The sequence below is a fragment of the Cynocephalus volans genome, chromosome 7 (genome assembly GCF_027409185.1).
Source record: "Cynocephalus volans isolate mCynVol1 chromosome 7, mCynVol1.pri, whole genome shotgun sequence".
NCBI lineage: Eukaryota > Metazoa > Chordata > Mammalia > Dermoptera > Cynocephalidae > Cynocephalus > Cynocephalus volans.
This window is the reverse complement of record NC_084466.1, coordinates 106,961,191-106,980,203: the sequence shown is the minus strand read 5'-3', so window position 1 is coordinate 106,980,203 and position 19,013 is coordinate 106,961,191. Positions and strand designations below refer to the sequence as shown.

Below are 19,013 nucleotides of genomic sequence, written 5' to 3'. Positions count from 1 at the left end.
AAGACTAATACCATAGTGGGGTCTGGCCCACTCAGAAATAACTTATATCAGGTTTCTGGACACTTGTTTATAAAAATACAATATATTAGACTAACAAAAACTCATAAATACACGATTAAATAAATAAGACACATCCAAGAGGGAAATTTTTACAAAATTGATATTTTATTATCAATGAGCTATCTGCCCAGAAACTCAGTTTTATTACAAATCCCAATTACCACCATCTTGTCAGAATAACAAAGCTGCCCAATGTTAATACTTTAATGCCAAATTACTTTGCCCAGCTATTTTTTCTAAATTAAAAACCTTCCTGAAAATATTCTTTCGTTCCACAGGTTTTTTTTGTTTTCTGTTTTCATTTTTATGAAATTCCACAGCTCTTAGCCTAACTACCAATTCTCTCCAAAGTGCACCAAGAAAGAGCATCAACTGAAAGGATTTTTAAAAATTGTACATGTATTTATCTGTTTATTATCAAATTTATTTGTTTTGTTTTATTAATCAAATATATATATATATATATGTCTTGGTACATGCTAGATACTGCTCTGAGCTCTTTAACTATCTATACTCATTGCTTCTTTTTCAGTTCATTTCATCCAAACACAAAACATTATTTATTATACAAAATTGTCATTTCAGCAAATTATAGTGCTTTTCACAAAATGACTATGTCATGAAATTTAGCAATTTAGCCCTGCAATGGATTTTATTTACTTCAACTCATCAACACTACAGAATTAGGATTCCGTTTTTCTCTTTCTAAAAATTATTGTTGTTTCTTATTGAAAAAGTAACATTTGTTCATTTTAAAAGCATATAACAATATAAATAAGCATGTAAAAAAAAATGAACCATAATATTACCCGCCACCCCATTTCATTTTTCTGTCTTCTGATCATACGCATAAATCTGAAAATGGATAATATTTAAGTGAAGCAAAAACAGTGTTTGAAAATTACTTCTATGTCAATCTAGACTTCATTTGTATTTCATTTCTCAGTATTTTCCACTCTAAAAGAGTGTAGTGGGCGCGGATTCGCGCGACTTCCGGAAAAGGGGAGCTCCTGGTTGCCGGTAGGGAAGGGAGACGCGGCACGTGACCCCTGACGCATGCAGGCCGGTGGGGCGGAGCGGGACCGCCACGGGTGACTCCCCACGCCTCACGGCCACCGCTGTGCCCCCTCAGAGTTGAAAGAAAAAAGAAAGAGAAAAAGGAACCTGGTTTCAAGATGGCGGCGGCTGCGGCGGCTGGCGCGGAGTAGCTGAGGTGGAAAAGGTGGCCACTGGGCCTCAGGCAGCCGGGAAACTTGTGGACCTTCCTCTGGCCATCTCTTAAGGGAGGACTGCTGCTGCTGGCCGGTCGTGGGGGCTCAACGCCACTTTGCCCCCGGCAGGAGAGGCTGCCTCATTTACAGGCAACAGCTTTGAAGTGTGGAGCAGGAAAAGAACTGATTCTTAGCTGCAAAAGCGAGTCTTGAAACAGGGAACACGGCGCCAGGGCTGCTGTGGATGCAGCCAGGATCCCGGAGGCTGGGGCCGCACTGAAGGCGGCCAGCTGCCCTATTCAGGATTCGAGGTTTTGCCGGCATTAAAGAAGATTCCTGGGAGCGCTGGAGCGGCGCCGCGACTGAACAGCCCGAGGCGGCAGCGCCGAGAACACGGAAGGCAACAAACCAGAGACAGAGCGAGCGCCCGACCTGGCACAGCACTGTGAGTGATCCGTGGCACAGCTCTGTTCGGGGGGTGGATGCCCACGCGGCTACCGCCTGCACCACCAGGCCACTCACTGCCCCGGTGCTACCTCCATTTTCCCAGGTGCGGGCAGCTCCGCCCTGCTCGGCCATCACTGAGCCCATTTCTTGGCCTGGCGCGGGGCTTTCCGGACCCTGCGGGCCGGCCTCCTCTCCCACTCCCTCCGCGGTTCTCTGGCGGGGCTGGGGGTGTGGGGCGTCCCGACCAGTGTTGGGAGGGCTAGGAAGTACGGGCGGGCCGACTGTCACTCCACCACACCCTGGACGCCAGCCCCGGTAAACTTCCTGTTACTGGGAGGCAGATACCATCTCTGCGACCACCAGTTTGGAAAAAAGCCTAACGAATTTCTGGTTGGGAATAGTGTGGTAGGAGAGTTCCCAGGTCCGCTTGAACCTGCCGGAGAGCAGGCTGCAGGCGGGCACTAGACTCGGTTTATACCGGGGGGATACAAAGGTGAACAAGACCCGAGAAAGATCTACACAGTGCTACAAAGGCACCCAGAGAGACCGGTCGTCTGTGCCTAGCAGAAACCTGGTAGACTTCCTGGGCGAGGAGGTGCTGAGCAGGGTCTTGAAGGCCCAGCTGATAGACGAGGGGTGCAGAAGACACACCCCAGCCCAGCACAGTGTGCACAGAGGGGGGAGACGTGCGGCCAGGGAGGCGGAGACTCGACAGAAACCACACACCCGGTGGGGTCACCACTGCACGATCTAACAGCCTGGGCCAGAGCACACAGAACGGGGAGAAGTCCTGTACAGAAAGTGAAAGCTCAACAGAGATCACACACCCTGTGGTACGTGATCCACCAGCCCAGCAGAGTACAAGCTGACCAGAAAGGTGGATCCCCGGAGAAGCCCAAGACCCGAGGCAACCACACACACAAGACACTAGAGGCCAACTGAGCAGTCACGGCGGGAGCCATGCCAAATTGGTAACCACAGCAACATCCTAGTTAGTCATTAGTCTCAAACCGGTGGACTGTGAAACCCCCTGCCACAATGAATAAACACCAAAAAAAAGACACCAGAAATACAAAAATTCAAGAAAGTACACCACCAAAAGTTAATAAATCTCATACTCTAGATCCTATAGAACAAGAAGCCCTTGAAATAACTGACAAGGAATTTCGAGTGATAATTCTAAGGAAACTGAATGAGATACAAGAAAACTCAGCTAGACATCATGATGAAATGAGGAAAAGTATACAGGATCTGAAAGAGGAAATATACAAGGAAATCAATGTCCTGAAAAAAAATGTAGCAGAACTTGCTGAACTGAAGAAGTTATTCAGCGAAATAAAAAACACAACGGAGAGTTTAACCAGCAGGCTTGTCGAAGTTGAAGAGAGAACCTCTGAACTTGAAGATGGGCTGTTTGAAATAACACAAGCAGACAAAAAGAAAGAAAAAAGAATCAAGGACATGGAAGAAAATCTGAGAGAGATATCAGACAACCTCAAGCGATCAAATATCCGAGTCATGGGTATTCCAGAAGGGGAGGAAAATGGAGATTCCATTGAAAACATATTCAACAAAATAGTGGCAGAAAACTTCCCAGGTATAGGAAAAATCACAGATCTTCAGATCCAGGAAGCTCAACGATCTCCAAACGTATTCAACCCAAAAAGGCCTTCTCCAAGACATGTCATAGTCAAATTGGCAAAACTCAGAGACAAAGAGAGAATCTTAAAAGCTGCAAGAGAGAAGCGTCAAATCACCTATAAGGGAGCCCCAATCAGGTTAACATCAGACTTTTCATCACAAACCCTAAAAGCTAGAAAGGAATGGGATGATATTTTCAAAATACTAAAAGACAAAGATTGCCAGCCAAGAATACTCTACCCTGCAAGGCTATCCTTCCGAAATGAGGGGCAAATAGTATATTTCTCAGACAAACAAAAACTGCGGGAGTTCACTACCACAAGACCACCCTTACAAGAAATCCTCAAGGGAGTACTGGGTTTGGTTCCTGAAAAATAACTACCACTGCCATAAAAACCTAAGAAAAATCTAAACCCGCTAGTACAATAAAAATGGCATTCATGAAGAGAAAACAAGCTAACAAAAACACTATCTACAACCTAAGGAACCAACAAACACAGAAACCAAACAGTAAATCAGAAAGCAAGGAACAAAAGACACCTAAGACAACCAAACAACCAATAAAATGCTAGGAATAAATCAACACCTTTCAATAACAACTCTTAATGTTAAAGGCTTAAATTCCCCAATTAAAAGACACAGACTGGCTGACTGGATCAAAAAGCAGGACCCAACTATATGCTGCCTACAAGAGACCCACCTCACCCATAAAGATTCACACAGACTAAGAGTGAAAGGATGGAAAAAGATTTACCATGCAAACAGAAAAGAAAAACGAGCTGGAGTGGCTATTCTTATATCTGACAAAATAGACTTTAAACTAAAAACCATAAAAAGAGATAATGAGGGACACTACTTAATGATAAAAGGACTGATCCATCAAGAAGACATAACAATCATAAATATGTACGCACCCAATGTTGGAGCAGCCAGATTTATAAAACAAACTCTATTTGACCTAAAGAAGGAAATAGACACTAATACCATAATAGCAGGGGACCTGAACACTCCACTGTCAATATTAGACAGATCATCTAGGCAAAGAATCAGTAGAGAAACACAAGATCTAAACAAGACTCTAGACCAATTGGAATTGGCAGATATCTACAGAACATTCCACCCAACAACCTCAGAATATTCATTCTTCTCATCAGCACATGGATCATTCTCCAGGATAGATCACATATTAGGTCACAAATCAAGTCTCAATAAATTCAAAAAAATTGGAATTATCCCATGTATCTTCTCAGACCACAATGGATTAAAACTAGAAATTAATAACAAACAAAACTCTGGAAACTATACAAACACATGGAAATTAAACAGCATTCTACTTAATGACATATGGGTCCAAGAAGAAATCAAGCAGGAAATCAAAAAGTTTATTGAAACTAATGAAAACAATGATACATCATACCAAAACCTGTGGGATACTGCAAAAGCAGTATTGAGGGGAAAATTTATTGCATTAAATGCTCACTTCAGAAGAATGGAAAGATGGCAAGTGAACAACCTAACACTTCACCTTAAAGAACTAGAAAAACAAGAACAATCCAATCCTAAAATTAGCAGACGGAAAGAAATCATTAAGATCAGAGCAGAACTGAATGAAATTGAAAACCAAAAAACAATTCAAAAGATCAACGAATCAAAAAGTTGGTTTTTTGAAAAGATAAATAAAATTGACAAACCATTAGCATGGCTAACAAAAAAAAGAAGAGAGAAGACTCAAATAACAAAAATTAGAAATGAAAAAGGCGATATTACAACTGATTCATCTGAAATACAAGGAATCATTCGAGACTACTATAAACAACTATACGACAACAAATTTGAAAATCTGGAGGAAATGGATAAATTTCTGGACACACACAAGCTCCCAAAACTGAACCGTGAAGATGTAGAAAATTTGAACAGACCAATAACAATAAAGGAGATTGAAGCTGTTATCAGAAGGCTCCCAACAAAGAAAAGCCCAGGACCAGATGGATTCACAGCAGAATTTTACCAAACATTCAAAGAGGAATTGACACCGATTCTTTACAAACTATTCCAAAAGATTGAAACGGATGCAAATCTCCCAAACTCATTCTATGAAGCAAACATCATCCTGATACCAAAACCAGGTAAAGATATAACCAAAAAAGAAAACTACAGGCCGATATCCTTGATGAATATAGATGCAAAAATCCTCACTAAATTACTAGCAAAGAGAATACAGCAACACATACGAAAAATTATTCATCACGATCAAGTGGGATTCATCCCAGGGATGCAAGGTTGGTTCAACATACGCAAATCAATAAATGTGATACACCATATTAATAAACTCAAACACAAGGACCATATGATCATCTCTATAGATGCTGAAAAAGCATTTGATAAAGTTCAGCACTCATTCATGACAAAGACCCTCTATAAGTTAGGTATAGAGGGAAAGTATCTCAACATAATTAAAGCCATATATGACAAACCCACTGCCAATATCATCCTGAATGGGGAAAAGCTGAAAGCTTTTCCTTTAAGAACAGGCACTAGACAAGGATGCCCACTCTCACCACTCCTATTCAACATAGTGTTGGAAGTACTAGCCAGAGCAATCAGAGAAGAGAAGGAAATAAAGGGCATCCAGATTGGAAAAGATGAAGTCAAACTGTCCCTGTTTGCAGATGACATGATCCTATATATCGAACAGCCTAAAACCTCTACAAAAAAACTGTTGGAATTGATAAATGATTTCAGCACAGTAGCAGGATACAAAATCAACACACAAAAATCAGTAGCATTTCTTTTCTCCAATAGTGAACATGCAGAAGGAGAAATCAAGAAAGCCTGCCCATTTACAATAGCCACCAAAAAAATAAAATACTTAGGAATTGAGTTAACCAAGGAGGTGAAAAATCTCTATAATGAGAACTACAAACCACTCCTGAGAGAAATTAGAGAGGATACAAGAAGATGGAAAGATATTCCATGCTCTTGGATTGGAAGAATCAACATAGTGAAAATGTCCATACTACCCAAAGTGATATACAAATTCAATGCAATCCCCATCAAAATTCCAAAGACATTTTTCTCAGAAATGGAAAAAACTATTCAGACATTTATATGGAACAATAAAAGACCACGAATAGCCAAAGCAATGCTCAGCAAAAAAAATAAAGCTGGAGGCATAACACTACCTGACTTTAAGCTATACTACAAAGCTATAATAACCAAAACAGTATGGTACTGGCATAAAAACAGACACACTGACCAATGGAATAGAATAGAGAATCCAGAAATCAACCCTCACACTTACTGCCATCTGATCTTTGACAAAGGCACCAAGCCTATTCACTGGGGAAGGGACTGCCTCTTCAGCAAGTGGTGCTGGGATAACTGGATATCGTTATGCAGGAGAATGAAACTAGATCCATACCTCTCACCATATACTAAAATCAACTCAAAATGGATTAAGGATTTAAATATACACCCTGAGACAATAAAACTTCTTAAAGAAAACATAGGGGAAACACTTCAGGAAATAGGATTGGGCACAGACTTCATGAATACGACCCCAAAAGCACGGGCAACCAAAGGAAAAATAAACAAATGGGATTATATCAAACTAAAAAGCTTCTGCACAGCAAAAGAAACAATTAAAAGAGTTAAAAGACAACCAACAGAGTGGGAGAAAATATTTGCAAAATATACATCTGACAAAGGATTAATATCCAGAATATATAAGGAACTCAAACAACTTTACAAGAAGAAAACAAGCAACCCAATTAAAAAATGGGCAAAAGAGCTAAGTAGGCATTTCTCTAAGGAAGATATCCAAATGGCCAACAGACATATGAAAAAATGCTCAACATCACTCAGCATCCGGGAAATGCAAATCAAAACCACATTGAGATACCATCTAACCCCAGTTAGGATGGCTAAAATCCAAAAGACTATGAACGATAAATGCTGGCGAGGCTGCGGAGAAAAAGGAACTCTCATACATTGTTGGTGGGACTGCAAAATGGTGCAGCCTCTATGGAAAATGGTATGGAGGTTCCTTAAACAATTGCAAATAGATCTACCATACGACCCAGCCATCCCACTGTTGGGAATATACCCAGAGGAATGGAAATCATCAAGTCGAAGGTATACCTGTTCCCCAATGTTCATCGCAGCACTCTTTACAATAGCCAAGAGTTGGAACCAGCCCAAATGCCCATCATCAGATGAGTGGATACGGAAAATGTGGTACATCTACACAATGGAATACTACTCAGCTATAAAAACGAATGAAATACTGCCATTTGCAACAACATGGATGGACCTCGAGAGAATTATATTAAGTGAAACAAGTCAGGCACAGAAAGAGAAATACCACATGTTCTCACTTATTGGTGGGAGCTAAAAATTAATATATAAATTCACACACACACATACACACATACACACACAAACCGGGGGGGGGGAAGAAGATATAACAACCACAATTATTTGAAGTTGATACAACAAACAAACAGAAAGGACATGGTTGGGGGGGAGGGGGGGAGGGAGAAGGGAGGGAGGTTTTGGTGATGGGGAGCATTAATCAGCTACAATGTATATCGATAAAATAAAATTTAAAAAAAAAAAAAAAAAAAAAAAGAATGAAACTAGATCCATACCTCTCACCGTATACTAAAATCAACTCAAAATGGATTAAGGATTTAAATATACACCCTGAGACAATAAAACTTCTTAAAGAAAACATAGGAGAAACACTTCAGGAAATAGGACTGGGCACAGACTTCATGAATACGACCCCAAAAGCACGGGCAACCAAAGGAAAAATAAACAAATGGGATTATATCAAACTAAAAAGCTTCTGCACAGCAAAAGAAACAATTAAAAGAGTTAAAAGACAACCAACAGAGTGGGAGAAAATATTTGCAAAATATACATCTGACAAAGGATTAATATCCAGAATATATAAGGAACTCAAACAACTTTACAAGAAGAAAACAAGCAACCCAATTAAAAAATGGGCAAAAGAGCTAAGTAGGCATTTCTCTAAGGAAGATATACAAATGGCCAACAGACATATGAAAAAATGCTCAACATCACTCAGCTTCCGGGAAATGCAAATCAAAACCACATTGAGATACCATCTAACCCCAGTTAGGATGGCTAAAATCCAAAAGACTATGAACGATAAATGCTGGCGAGGCTGCGGAGAAAAAGGAACTCTCATACATTGTTGGTGGGACTGTAAAATGGTGCAGCCTCTATGGAAAATGGTATGGAGGTTCCTTAAACAATTGCAAATAGATCTACCATACGACCCAGCCATCCCACTGTTGGGAATATACCCAGAGGAATGGAAATCATCAAGTCGAAGGTATACCTGTTCCCCAATGTTCATCGCAGCACTCTTTACAATAGCCAAGAGTTGGAACCAGCCCAAATACCCATCATCAGATGAGTGGATACGGAAAATGTGGTACATCTACACAATGGAATACTACTCAGCTATAAAAACGAATGAAATACTGCCATTTGCAACAACATGGATGGACCTTGGGAGAATTATATTAAGTGAAACAAGTCAGGCACAGAAAGAGAAATACCACATGTTCTCACTTATTGGAGGGAGCTAAAAATTAATATATAAATTCACACACACAAACCGGGGGGGGGGAGAAGATATAACAACCACAATTATTTGAAGTTGATACAACAAGCAAACAGAAAGGACATTGTTGGGGGGGAGGGGGGGAGGGAGAAGGGAGGGAGGTTTTGGTGATCGGGAGCAATAATCAGCTACAATGCATATCGACAAAATAAAATTAAAAAAAAAAAGAAAAAAGAAAGAAAAAATGATTTAACTTGAAAAATAAAAATAAAAAATAAATAAATAAATAAAAGAGTGTAGTGATAAGGGTTCTATACCCAAGTTTCGAAATCTCACGTTAAACTCCCTTGAGTGTTTTCAATAAAATTTCTGGAGCACTTTACAGTAATGGGTTTATTTCATGGAAATCAAGAAAGTAGGTCAAGATACCCTTTGTGAGCCCCTAAACCCTATCTAACAATTTAAGGACTATCTGTCCCCTTTACATGTAGACTGGTTTCTCTAAGTGGGCCTTAACATATGATTTCCATCCAGTTTGCTCAGCAAAGGCTTTCTATTAGTTCACAGGAATGGGGTGGACAATATGACAGCCTCAGTATTTCATCTACTTTTCTGCGACCCCTCTAATGAACCCCATGTTTTTGCAGAACACATAGCCTCTGAATGCCTGGGACGTCACTAGTCTGACCTCAGCCACCTCCCATTTGTCTTAACTAGCATGTCACTCAACACCACCTCCACTTCCAGCCTTTGGTGTGTACCTGCCCACTGGCAAGGGAGGCCACAACTAAATGGCCATAACCTCGTGAGAATTCCCAAAGAAATGGAAAGTTAAATATAGAGGGGGTATGCTTTGAAAGTGCCAAGATCAGATAATAAGTTTGTTTTCTCAGTGATCTTATGGGAGAAAAGACAAATAATCACAGAAGAGACAGGGAAAATTTCACATGGATTAGGAATACCCATTGCAATGGAATGAATCATTCTCAGTACTTCTAAGGCCCCTGAAGAATGCCCACATTTAGGTTTTATAAAGAGGAGATACTTCTGAGGTGCATATTAGGGCTCTTAATTATAATTTCCATTGTTTCTTGTTGTCAATTACTTTTAAAATAAAGTCATATTCCCAAATTATGAAAAATGTTGAAAGCAAGCACAAGCTTTATTACAACTGAAGTCACTCACATTCGATCAGCAGTATGCTTCATGAAGACTAAACTAGTCATAGGGACAAAATATGAATCAATTTTAGGATTTACATAATACTTTTCTCATAAAATATTTCCAAGGTAAAGAAAATGATGACACCTTTCTAAATGAATTGGTTCCCTAAGTACCACCATCATATTTATTTAACCTGAAAGGCCCATTTTTTTCCTCCACTCTTGTATAACCAACCACCTGCTACTCAAAGACCAGTACAGAAATCACTTACCTCAAAAGTTTTCCTTGTCTAACAAGCCTACCTTACTGATTGCACCTTGATTCTGCAGTCTTGCTGCAATGCTGGGCTTCATTTGTAGAAAATTATTTGGTTCTCAGAATATCGTTTTGTACTGTTCTCATATAACCTCGTATGTTTCAAATTTCTTCAAGAACACGATCACAGCATGCAGTACAATTTTTGTTTAATGAATAAATGAACTTAAGTTGCTGCTGGCTACAGAAATTTTAATGCTCTCTGAGAAGATGAAATGCATTATGAATATTATTGACGTAATGGTTTAGTTTATTTTATTCTACATGAAGACAATGGTATTTATTTCTGTTCTGTATGAGGTTAGCTCTTCACACTAGAACCAAAAGTGAAGACAGTCTAGAATTTCTCCCCCTTTTTAATTTTTCTTTTACATCCTGTTTTGGTTTTATAAGGATGTCTGCTTGTGCAAGAGTGTCTCTGAGCCATGTTTGGTTCAGTATAAACATTTTTACATTAGGTTCTAAGCAAAATCTTGCCAGTCCTCCATTTGCAAGTCGCCTGGGATTTACCTACCCAATTTTGAAACAACAAAACTTTGACTCTTTCCCCACTAAAGAAAATACTTGGCACTACAAATTATGTAGTTGTACTGTCCACAGGCAAAATCCAATTTGGTTACTGAATGCAGAGCACAAGGAACAGGCTAACAGAGTAAAGGGAGAACTCAACACAGTTATACCAAAGTTTCGATCCTGGGAAGGGGCAACCTTCTCCAAGCCTCTAAGCCTCAGCCTCTCCATCCGCAAGCAGGAGCAATGGCACGACCAGAGATCTTGTGAGGATTTAGTAAGGTCAGGCATGCTATGCAAATGCCAGGCTCAGTAAATGTGAGTGCTCGCCAGACACTAGGGATTAATTTTGTGATTTATTACTACTAATTGTGACCTCAGATACATAATTTAGCCTTGCTGTGTATTAATGTCTTCATCCTAAAATACTGATGGGAATTAATTCACAGGGTCATTGTGAGGATTACAGGTAATAATGGATGTGAAGCAGGTTTCAGGCATTGTCAGTGCTCAATAATTGATAATAGTTACCAGCTCTATTATCGTGATCACCTTCACCATCACCATCCTGATGGTCCTCATCACTATTATTAGCAGACTGTCAGAGAATGGCACGCCAATTTATTAGGAGGCTATTCCATATGGATTAAAACATGTGCATGGGATATACGGCTCAATCCAAGAACTAACAAGGCAAAGGAATACTACAGAAACCTACCAGGGCTGGCAACAGCACTGATGTTAGAGAGGACTTCTTGTTTTCTTAAGGATTACTTAATTTGTATTCTAATAAGAGTATGTGTAACATTAAGTCAATTATACATAATCTATATCTTTGAGGTCAGTAAGACAAACCAAAGATAAATATAACCCCCCTCCTTAAACAACTATGGATAGTAAGTTTATATTCAGAGAAAAGTAACAAAATCAGTGCCCACCCTGGCATTTTATATTAATAATCCTCATGGCCTCAGTGTTATTTCAATGCTACTTTCCAAAAAAGTACATCTTATAATACCTACACAAAATGTTTTTTTCTTTATTGTAAAAAGAAAAGAAACATCAGTTTTCTGTAACCAAATGATTTATACACCTGAGGCCTAACTCTCCTGATACCAGTACATCACAGGAACTTCCAGAGTAGTGAGGGACACACACACACGAGGAAAATAAACCTTTATGTAAATGTGAATTTTTCATTGTTGGAAAAAATGTTAAATTATTCAGATTTGTCCTGATGTTGTAGGCATAATAATGTCATTGTCATGAGAAGGAAAAATGTGCAAAATTTAAAATTAGGGATATATTTTACTGACTCATAATAGCTGCCCACACTAATTTGTACTTTGTTTTTTTCTCCCAGTCAAGTACAAGGAGATGCAAAATATGAGTAACTTTAATTTTCAGTTCTAAATGTCTCAGTAGAGCATACTCGTGGAGAAAGCATCATCACCACTCAACGGTTCAATTTCTTGGAGGTCCCATTATAAATGCAGACATAATTACTATATTCATCTTAAGTCCATTATGAAATAAAAGAAGAAAATATGACTTCTTGGGAGTGATGCCCAGTACCGATTTTTAAAAAATATACTTTTTCCTATATCATGTCTTAGACTATTAAAAGCAAAGTCATTTGCTGGTGATATTCAATGTGTACTTCCAAAAAGAATGCAAATTTAAGTCACCCTTTTGTACTGAGCTCAAGGCTCAGGACAGAAAACATAAACAGGTATCCACAAACGCATAAGAAGATAACGAATATTATAAAACTCTGGATACATACTGCAGGCAGGGCTGATAAATCCAATGCACAGCAGAAAGCATTACTGGAATAACTAAAAAGCTAAGGAGAGATTTGGACAGCAAGTGTGAACAGGGAGAGAAATAGTTTGTCTTCTGGGACAATTTCCAGTGCCCAAGTTGGCCATATGGAAATCATAGGGTCTCCTTCCAAATCTCTCCATCTCATGCTCTCTGGGGTCCAAAAAGACCAGGGGATGGGAGGGAATGTTATTATTTCCTGACTTTCTCTCTGGAATTTTTAGAAACACTTTTGGTGGAGGAAAATACATATTATTAAATACTATAGAATTACATCATACAAAATTCTCCTGCACTGCTCAAAATGTGTTAAGATCAAACTTCAAACAGCATGCATCTCTCAAGGCTAGGTTTTTAATTTCACTGTTGAACTTTTCAAATGTAGTTAAATAATAAAAACAGATTTCATTGCATTTTTTTACAAAATTGGTTTGAATTTAAGATCAATTTAGGATAAAATCCCTTCTGATTCCTAATTTGTCTTTTCTGGTATCAATTACAAGCCATCAGACAATTTCTAACATGCAGTGTCTAAAATGAGGTATAGGAAAGTTCAAAAAAATTAGGAAGAACTTTTAATGGAGTCACAGGAAGGAAGTCTCCTGTGAAGAGACAGGGAAGAGTGGAAAAGAAAAGTTTGGTCATCTGGAGGTGTGTCAGAAATGGCCCAAGGCACATGAAGACTCTCCACCTCTCTGACTTGTCTCTTCTCTCCCGAGCACTCTTCCATGCCTGGCTCCTTCCCTTCTTTAAGGCCTCAGCCCATGTGTCGCCTCCCCAGCCACGTCTCTCTGGCCACCCAGGGGACTTTCCTCTGCCTATTCCCTCACTCTATAATTCCCATCATTTAGACAAATCACTCAATTGTCTACTTGCTTATTGTTACCTATCAGTTTATTTGTTTATTAATTATTCACATCTTTTATTTTCTGAGCCCCTTAATTAAAATGTGAATTTGTTGAGGGCAGAATTTTGCCTTTTAACCACTTCCATATTCTCAATACTAGAACAATGCCTAACACACAGTCGATGTTCCATACATCGTTGTTGAATAAAGACTGATAAGGCTCTGTGCTTCCTCCAGAGAAATCTGCTCAAGATTCTCTATATTCCCCTACTCACTCAGGATGTCCCTTACCTATGTGGCCTTTGCATCCCACACAGATGCAGATCTTCCCCATTTTTCCTGCTATAACTCAAGCGCTGTAAAGTTCCCTCTCCCTTACCCAGTACTCTGCATCCCATCTTTTCACCTCTAAATTGTTAAAGAGTGCAATGGGCCAGAGTGAGAGACTGGAACCTTCACTTCTTTCTTTCCCAGTTGTCAGCTAAGTGATCTTGGATGAAATGATTTAGTAGCTCTGTGCCTCAGTTTCCTCATCTAAAAATGGGAGAAGACAGAAGAAACAAAATAATTACAGTTGTTGTCAGGATCAAATGGGATAACTGAAAAAGCCTGGGACATAGTAAATTCTGAATATTCATAATTATTCTTAGTCCCACACATTTGAGCCTGGTCACACAGTGTATAGCATAGTGTCATGCTTACTTATTAAGCAATTTGCAGTTCGCTGAAATTTATAAAGGAAAAGAGAAAGAGAGATAACAAAGAAAGGTGACTAAATAGGTGAGTTATTATCTATTAATTCAAAAATTTTATTTCCTTATGTTCTTAAAAATGTTTTAAAAAAAAGATAGTGCTTAAAATTCTGTACTTTTGCCAGTAAATTCAACTTAGAGTTCTACTTATTCTCAGATACCACCTGCTTTCATATGAACAGGCTTCAAACTTGTCACAATCTTGGTAACTTTTCTATCCCCTGAGGAATATTTTATCACTGTTGGCTGGAAAGCAACTAAAATACTGTCTTCTATTTGACTTTACCTAAATGGTAATTCACATCTATTGAATTGCCATCCACACAATAGGAAATAAAATCAAGAAAAAATTAAGCTAAGTGATATTAATTTCCATCTTACAGAAATGTGATTGGGATATGCAGGTGAAATAAATAAACAGCAAGTGAAAAAAGAGAAAATTCCACTAGGACATATTTATTAAACTTAAGAGATGTGTCATTGGCTCACCCTCTCTATCCTATAGGATTCCAACAAATTTAACATTTCCAGCTGGCAAGTTAGTAGAGTTGATGTAATGTTGCATGTCCCTGGACAGCTGAGCTCAGCAACTCTAATTCCATTTTTCCTTTCCAAGGGATAGCTAAAGAAACATTCTTTGGATAAGTGTAATATGTTTGCTACATTGCAAGGAATTTAGTTCATATTTTCCTATATAGCTCTGTTTATTGTTCCATGATTTCTGTAGATTTGATTTGTTTGGCTTCAGGCATAAATTTTAGTAAAAAGAACAATATTCAAAGGAGCCCAGAGTAGTCCAAAGGAGGTTCACGGTTCTGATGTTCAAGGAAAAGAGATTTTTTAAAACCCCATAAATGACCGTATTTTAGTCCACCATTTAGGTGTTATTCTACTCTGTTCCATTCTATTTATTTATTTATTTATTTCAGTATGGGAGAATGATGGCTTCTTCTTCTACTGTAGAAAATGGTGCTTTCGATTGATACAAAGGGCAATTCTGTTACAAGTTAATCTTTAAAAAATGAATCACAATATACATAACACTGCAACTTTAGTCTCCTGACAATATATCATGGATATCTCTATAAGCCAATGATTAAAATCTAGCTCATTAAAAAAATTTTTTTTTAATACCAGCAAAATATTATATAGTATGATTATGTCACAATTTTCAACTGTTCCTCTGATGGATAATCAACTTGTTTTCAGCTTTATTTTCCACCAAAAGATGTAAATAATTGTTTTTGCTCATGTCTTTACATATAGGTACTTTTGATTTTCTAAGGTAGATTCCAAAATGTAAGACCAATGGGTCAAAGATTTATATGTTTATCAGTACTTATATAGATCAACACTTAGATCTATATATGTTAATATTTTCCTATATAGATGTAGAGATGTTGCCACGTTTACTTTATCTCTGTTTGATTCCATCAGCTTAGATTTCCTGATGGAAATTTTTCTCAACACTCAAAAACAACAAAAAATTATGCTTTGCTTTACTCAGAAAACTTCAAGCTAAAAATGAAATATGCCCCAAATCAAGCCCTTTTTCCCATGTTATTTCAAAGATTATTTCCTATATTTTTTAGCAGTTCATCTTCTGATTTTTTTTCTCAAACTTACAACAGGATATTGTGTAGGCTTTATTCACCCTACAAATGACCACATTTGCAAACTGAGTTGCATCTGGTAATATCAATAGAACAAAGCATTACTAGTCACATTTCCATTTAGACCATTTACAAAGACTCATTTATTACTGAAATTTTATAATCCAAGTCTATCGACTTTTTTCTTTGCTGAATTTCAAATATTAGTCTAGATACTGAGCCAGCAAGATTCTTTTCCTGAATTAGTGGTGTAATGTCATATACATCAAGGGTCTATTCTTCTGAAATAAAGGCGAGATTTTTTTTTTTTTTACTCTTTTGTTCTGAACCAAAGGTTTATTGGCTAGTCTCTCAAGTAAAGTTGTTTCACTTATACTGACATGAAATGTGTCTAGTTGGTACAAGAATATTTTTTAATAAGAAAACAAAGAAAAACCTTAGTATCTAGAAAAGACTGTTCCTTTTTTATTCATTGACCATCAGCCTATATTATTTCATAGAATTCTCCAAGCACCTAAGAAGTAAGTATTCTGTAGATGAGAAACTGAGGCTCAGAGACACTGTATAACTTGCTCAAGGTGTCACGGCAAGTAAGTAGGAAAGCCCAGATTTTACTCTGTTATCTGTGATTTTTGAGGCACACATTCTAAACACTAGTATATCCCCAGTTCTCTGTTTAACCCAACTCATTGATCATGACCCATTTTTTTCCGCAAAATTTTTCCTCTTTTGGTTGTAAGTTACATGTCAGTTTGAATCAGCAGTCAGTGATGATGTAGACATGAAGGCGAAGTTCTATTGGCTACAGTATTTCTACACAACTGGAGTGGATTTGGACAAACTGAGGCCTCTGGTCTACTCTTGGAGGGAGAGAGGGATTATTTCAGGTCCTGCTGAGCTGGCCCCTCTTCTAAGGTTGACAGTTCTCCCAAAAGCTCTAATGGTTGGTGATAGACTACTTTACATGGAACGTTGTTCAGTCTCAGATGGCATCCTGTTACAGAAGATATTTCTGCCCTAGTGTATTAAAGCTACTCAGAAGAACTAAATCAATGTTATACAACCTGCTGGGGGGACAAACGCTTTTCTCCCCTTTTGTTTCTTTAACTAAGAAGCTTACTTGGAAGCTGACACCATTCTTCTTTGACATGTCCAAAATGCACACTGGAAAGTACCACAAATGTCTCAAGTTTAATAAACTGCTCAGGAGGAGGAACATGAGGAGGGATGGGGTTGGTAACATTCCAATCCTCACTGTATTAAATTAGAATTGTTCTTGAACAATCTGAGCATTAATAATTTCAGAACTTTTTCAACAGTGGAAAATTCAAGCAAGATACACATTATATTCAAAGGCAACACATTTTCTTTCATTGACTATCATGAAATACACACAGCCTTTCTTAGTTTAATATGCAAAACTGTACAGGGCTTTGTTTTGTTTTATTTTCCTGGTCATGATGGCTAACCATCATGCCATAGTGCATGGAATTCTTAAGTAGCTAATACTATTTTCTTCTTTCTCATAGCATTAGATAGTATTTAAACTATTGACATAAATGAAAAACACAGTCTTACCGTTTTAAAAAATGAGTACAGGAAGAGGCCTAACTTGGAAAAGTTTGGGATGAAAATGAATAGGGAGTGGACGGAGAAGTGGGGGGGCGGGGGGGTCTTTGTAAACGGCAAGAGAATCTTTTTCTCAATTCTTCTATTTCCATTCAAGTCCAGGGAGAAAATAAAGCACCACGCAGAGCCTGTAGTTCTTCCACGTTGAGGTTAAGACTGAACCACTACCTGCTGGTCCCTCCACCAATGTCTCAACCCGTCCCTGGAAAGATAGGCTGACCATTAGCCAAGCTCCAAATCCACCAAACCCGGACACCTGAAGCTAGTGCCTTGCCAGAGAGCTCTAGACGCCAGGGACGGGAAGGAAGGGAAACTTCTGAAACCGCAGACCGCACTGCGAGGGGCTCCTTGCCCTGAATGGTGCCCATTGCGCACAGCTCTTGCAAAGGTCGCTGACGCCCTGGGAAGTGCATTCCCACGCTTCCACGCACGCAGAAAAACCCGCGCACACCCACACATCCAGAATTGAAAAGAAAGCCGGGCATACAGCACTATCCTGTCCCACGACTCCTCTCTTTGGGGGCACTTTCTGCAAAACAAGAGCTTCCTTTAAAAAAAAAAAATTCCTCACTTTCCAAGTTTCCAAACCTGGGACCGGGTGACGCTTGGCTGCGCTCAGGCTCGAGCCTTCCCAGTGTTGCCCTGGAACCTCAGGGTACCCTTCGCGTCCCCAAGAGACGCGCAAGCATCTCGCGCGCCTGCCCAGCTCCCAGCGAGGACAAAGGGGGTCCGAATTCGAGCAAACAATCGGCGGGCTGGGGGGAGCCGAGCTCTAGGGCTGCCCGCAGGTGCCATGGGGGACAATCCCGAGGGCCCCCGTGCGCCCTCCCTTTCTCGGGGCGCCCCTCACCATTTGTAGCCTCTGCCGCGCTTGAACTTGAGAGTGAGCGCCGTCTCCAGGAACAGCAAGAGGTTGAGCAGTGCGAGCAGCCAGTATCGCGGCTCCTTCTTCACCTCGGTCACTCGCCAGACCCCCACCAGCGAGTGCAGCACGAACAGCAGCCGGGTGGCCAGCGCGTTGAGGAGGACCAGGACCCCCATGCCGGCCCGCGCGCCCTGCCCGCGGCCCCACGTCACAACGCCGAGACCGCTGTTGCTGGGGTCCCTTCTCACCGCCCGACGCCCGTGGAACTGGAGAGCGTGGCTCGCCCCTCCCCCCAAACTTCCTGAGAACTCCTCGAAGAGGGGAGAATCCCAACCCGGCAGTCTGGGGCTGCGCCGCCCCTGCTCCTGGGCGTTATTCTCCAGCGCTCCCCATCCCCCTCCCAATCCTGGGGGGCAGTCTCCAGCCCCGTCGTCGGTCCCCACCCCCGCGCCTCCAGGGGGTCCGCAAGAACTTCCCCAGTCTGAGGGGCTGGAAGGTCAAGGTGCTGCATAGCCAGGAAGCAGAAGGGGAGCGCATCC

At 39.9% G+C, this 19,013-nt stretch overlaps 1 protein-coding gene across 1 annotated transcript in view; it reads right to left on the bottom strand.

The window, feature by feature from the left end:
* The window catches only part of TMEM26 (transmembrane protein 26), a 51,464-nt gene extending 32,814 nt beyond the window's left edge, over window positions 1-18,650 (bottom strand). The window contains exon 1 of the mRNA XM_063101569.1: window positions 18,460-18,650. Within this exon, the coding sequence (XP_062957639.1) occupies window positions 18,460-18,650 (191 nt within the window). The remainder of the gene's footprint in view (window positions 1-18,459) is intronic.
* Window positions 18,651-19,013: the final 363 nt, after the last annotated feature.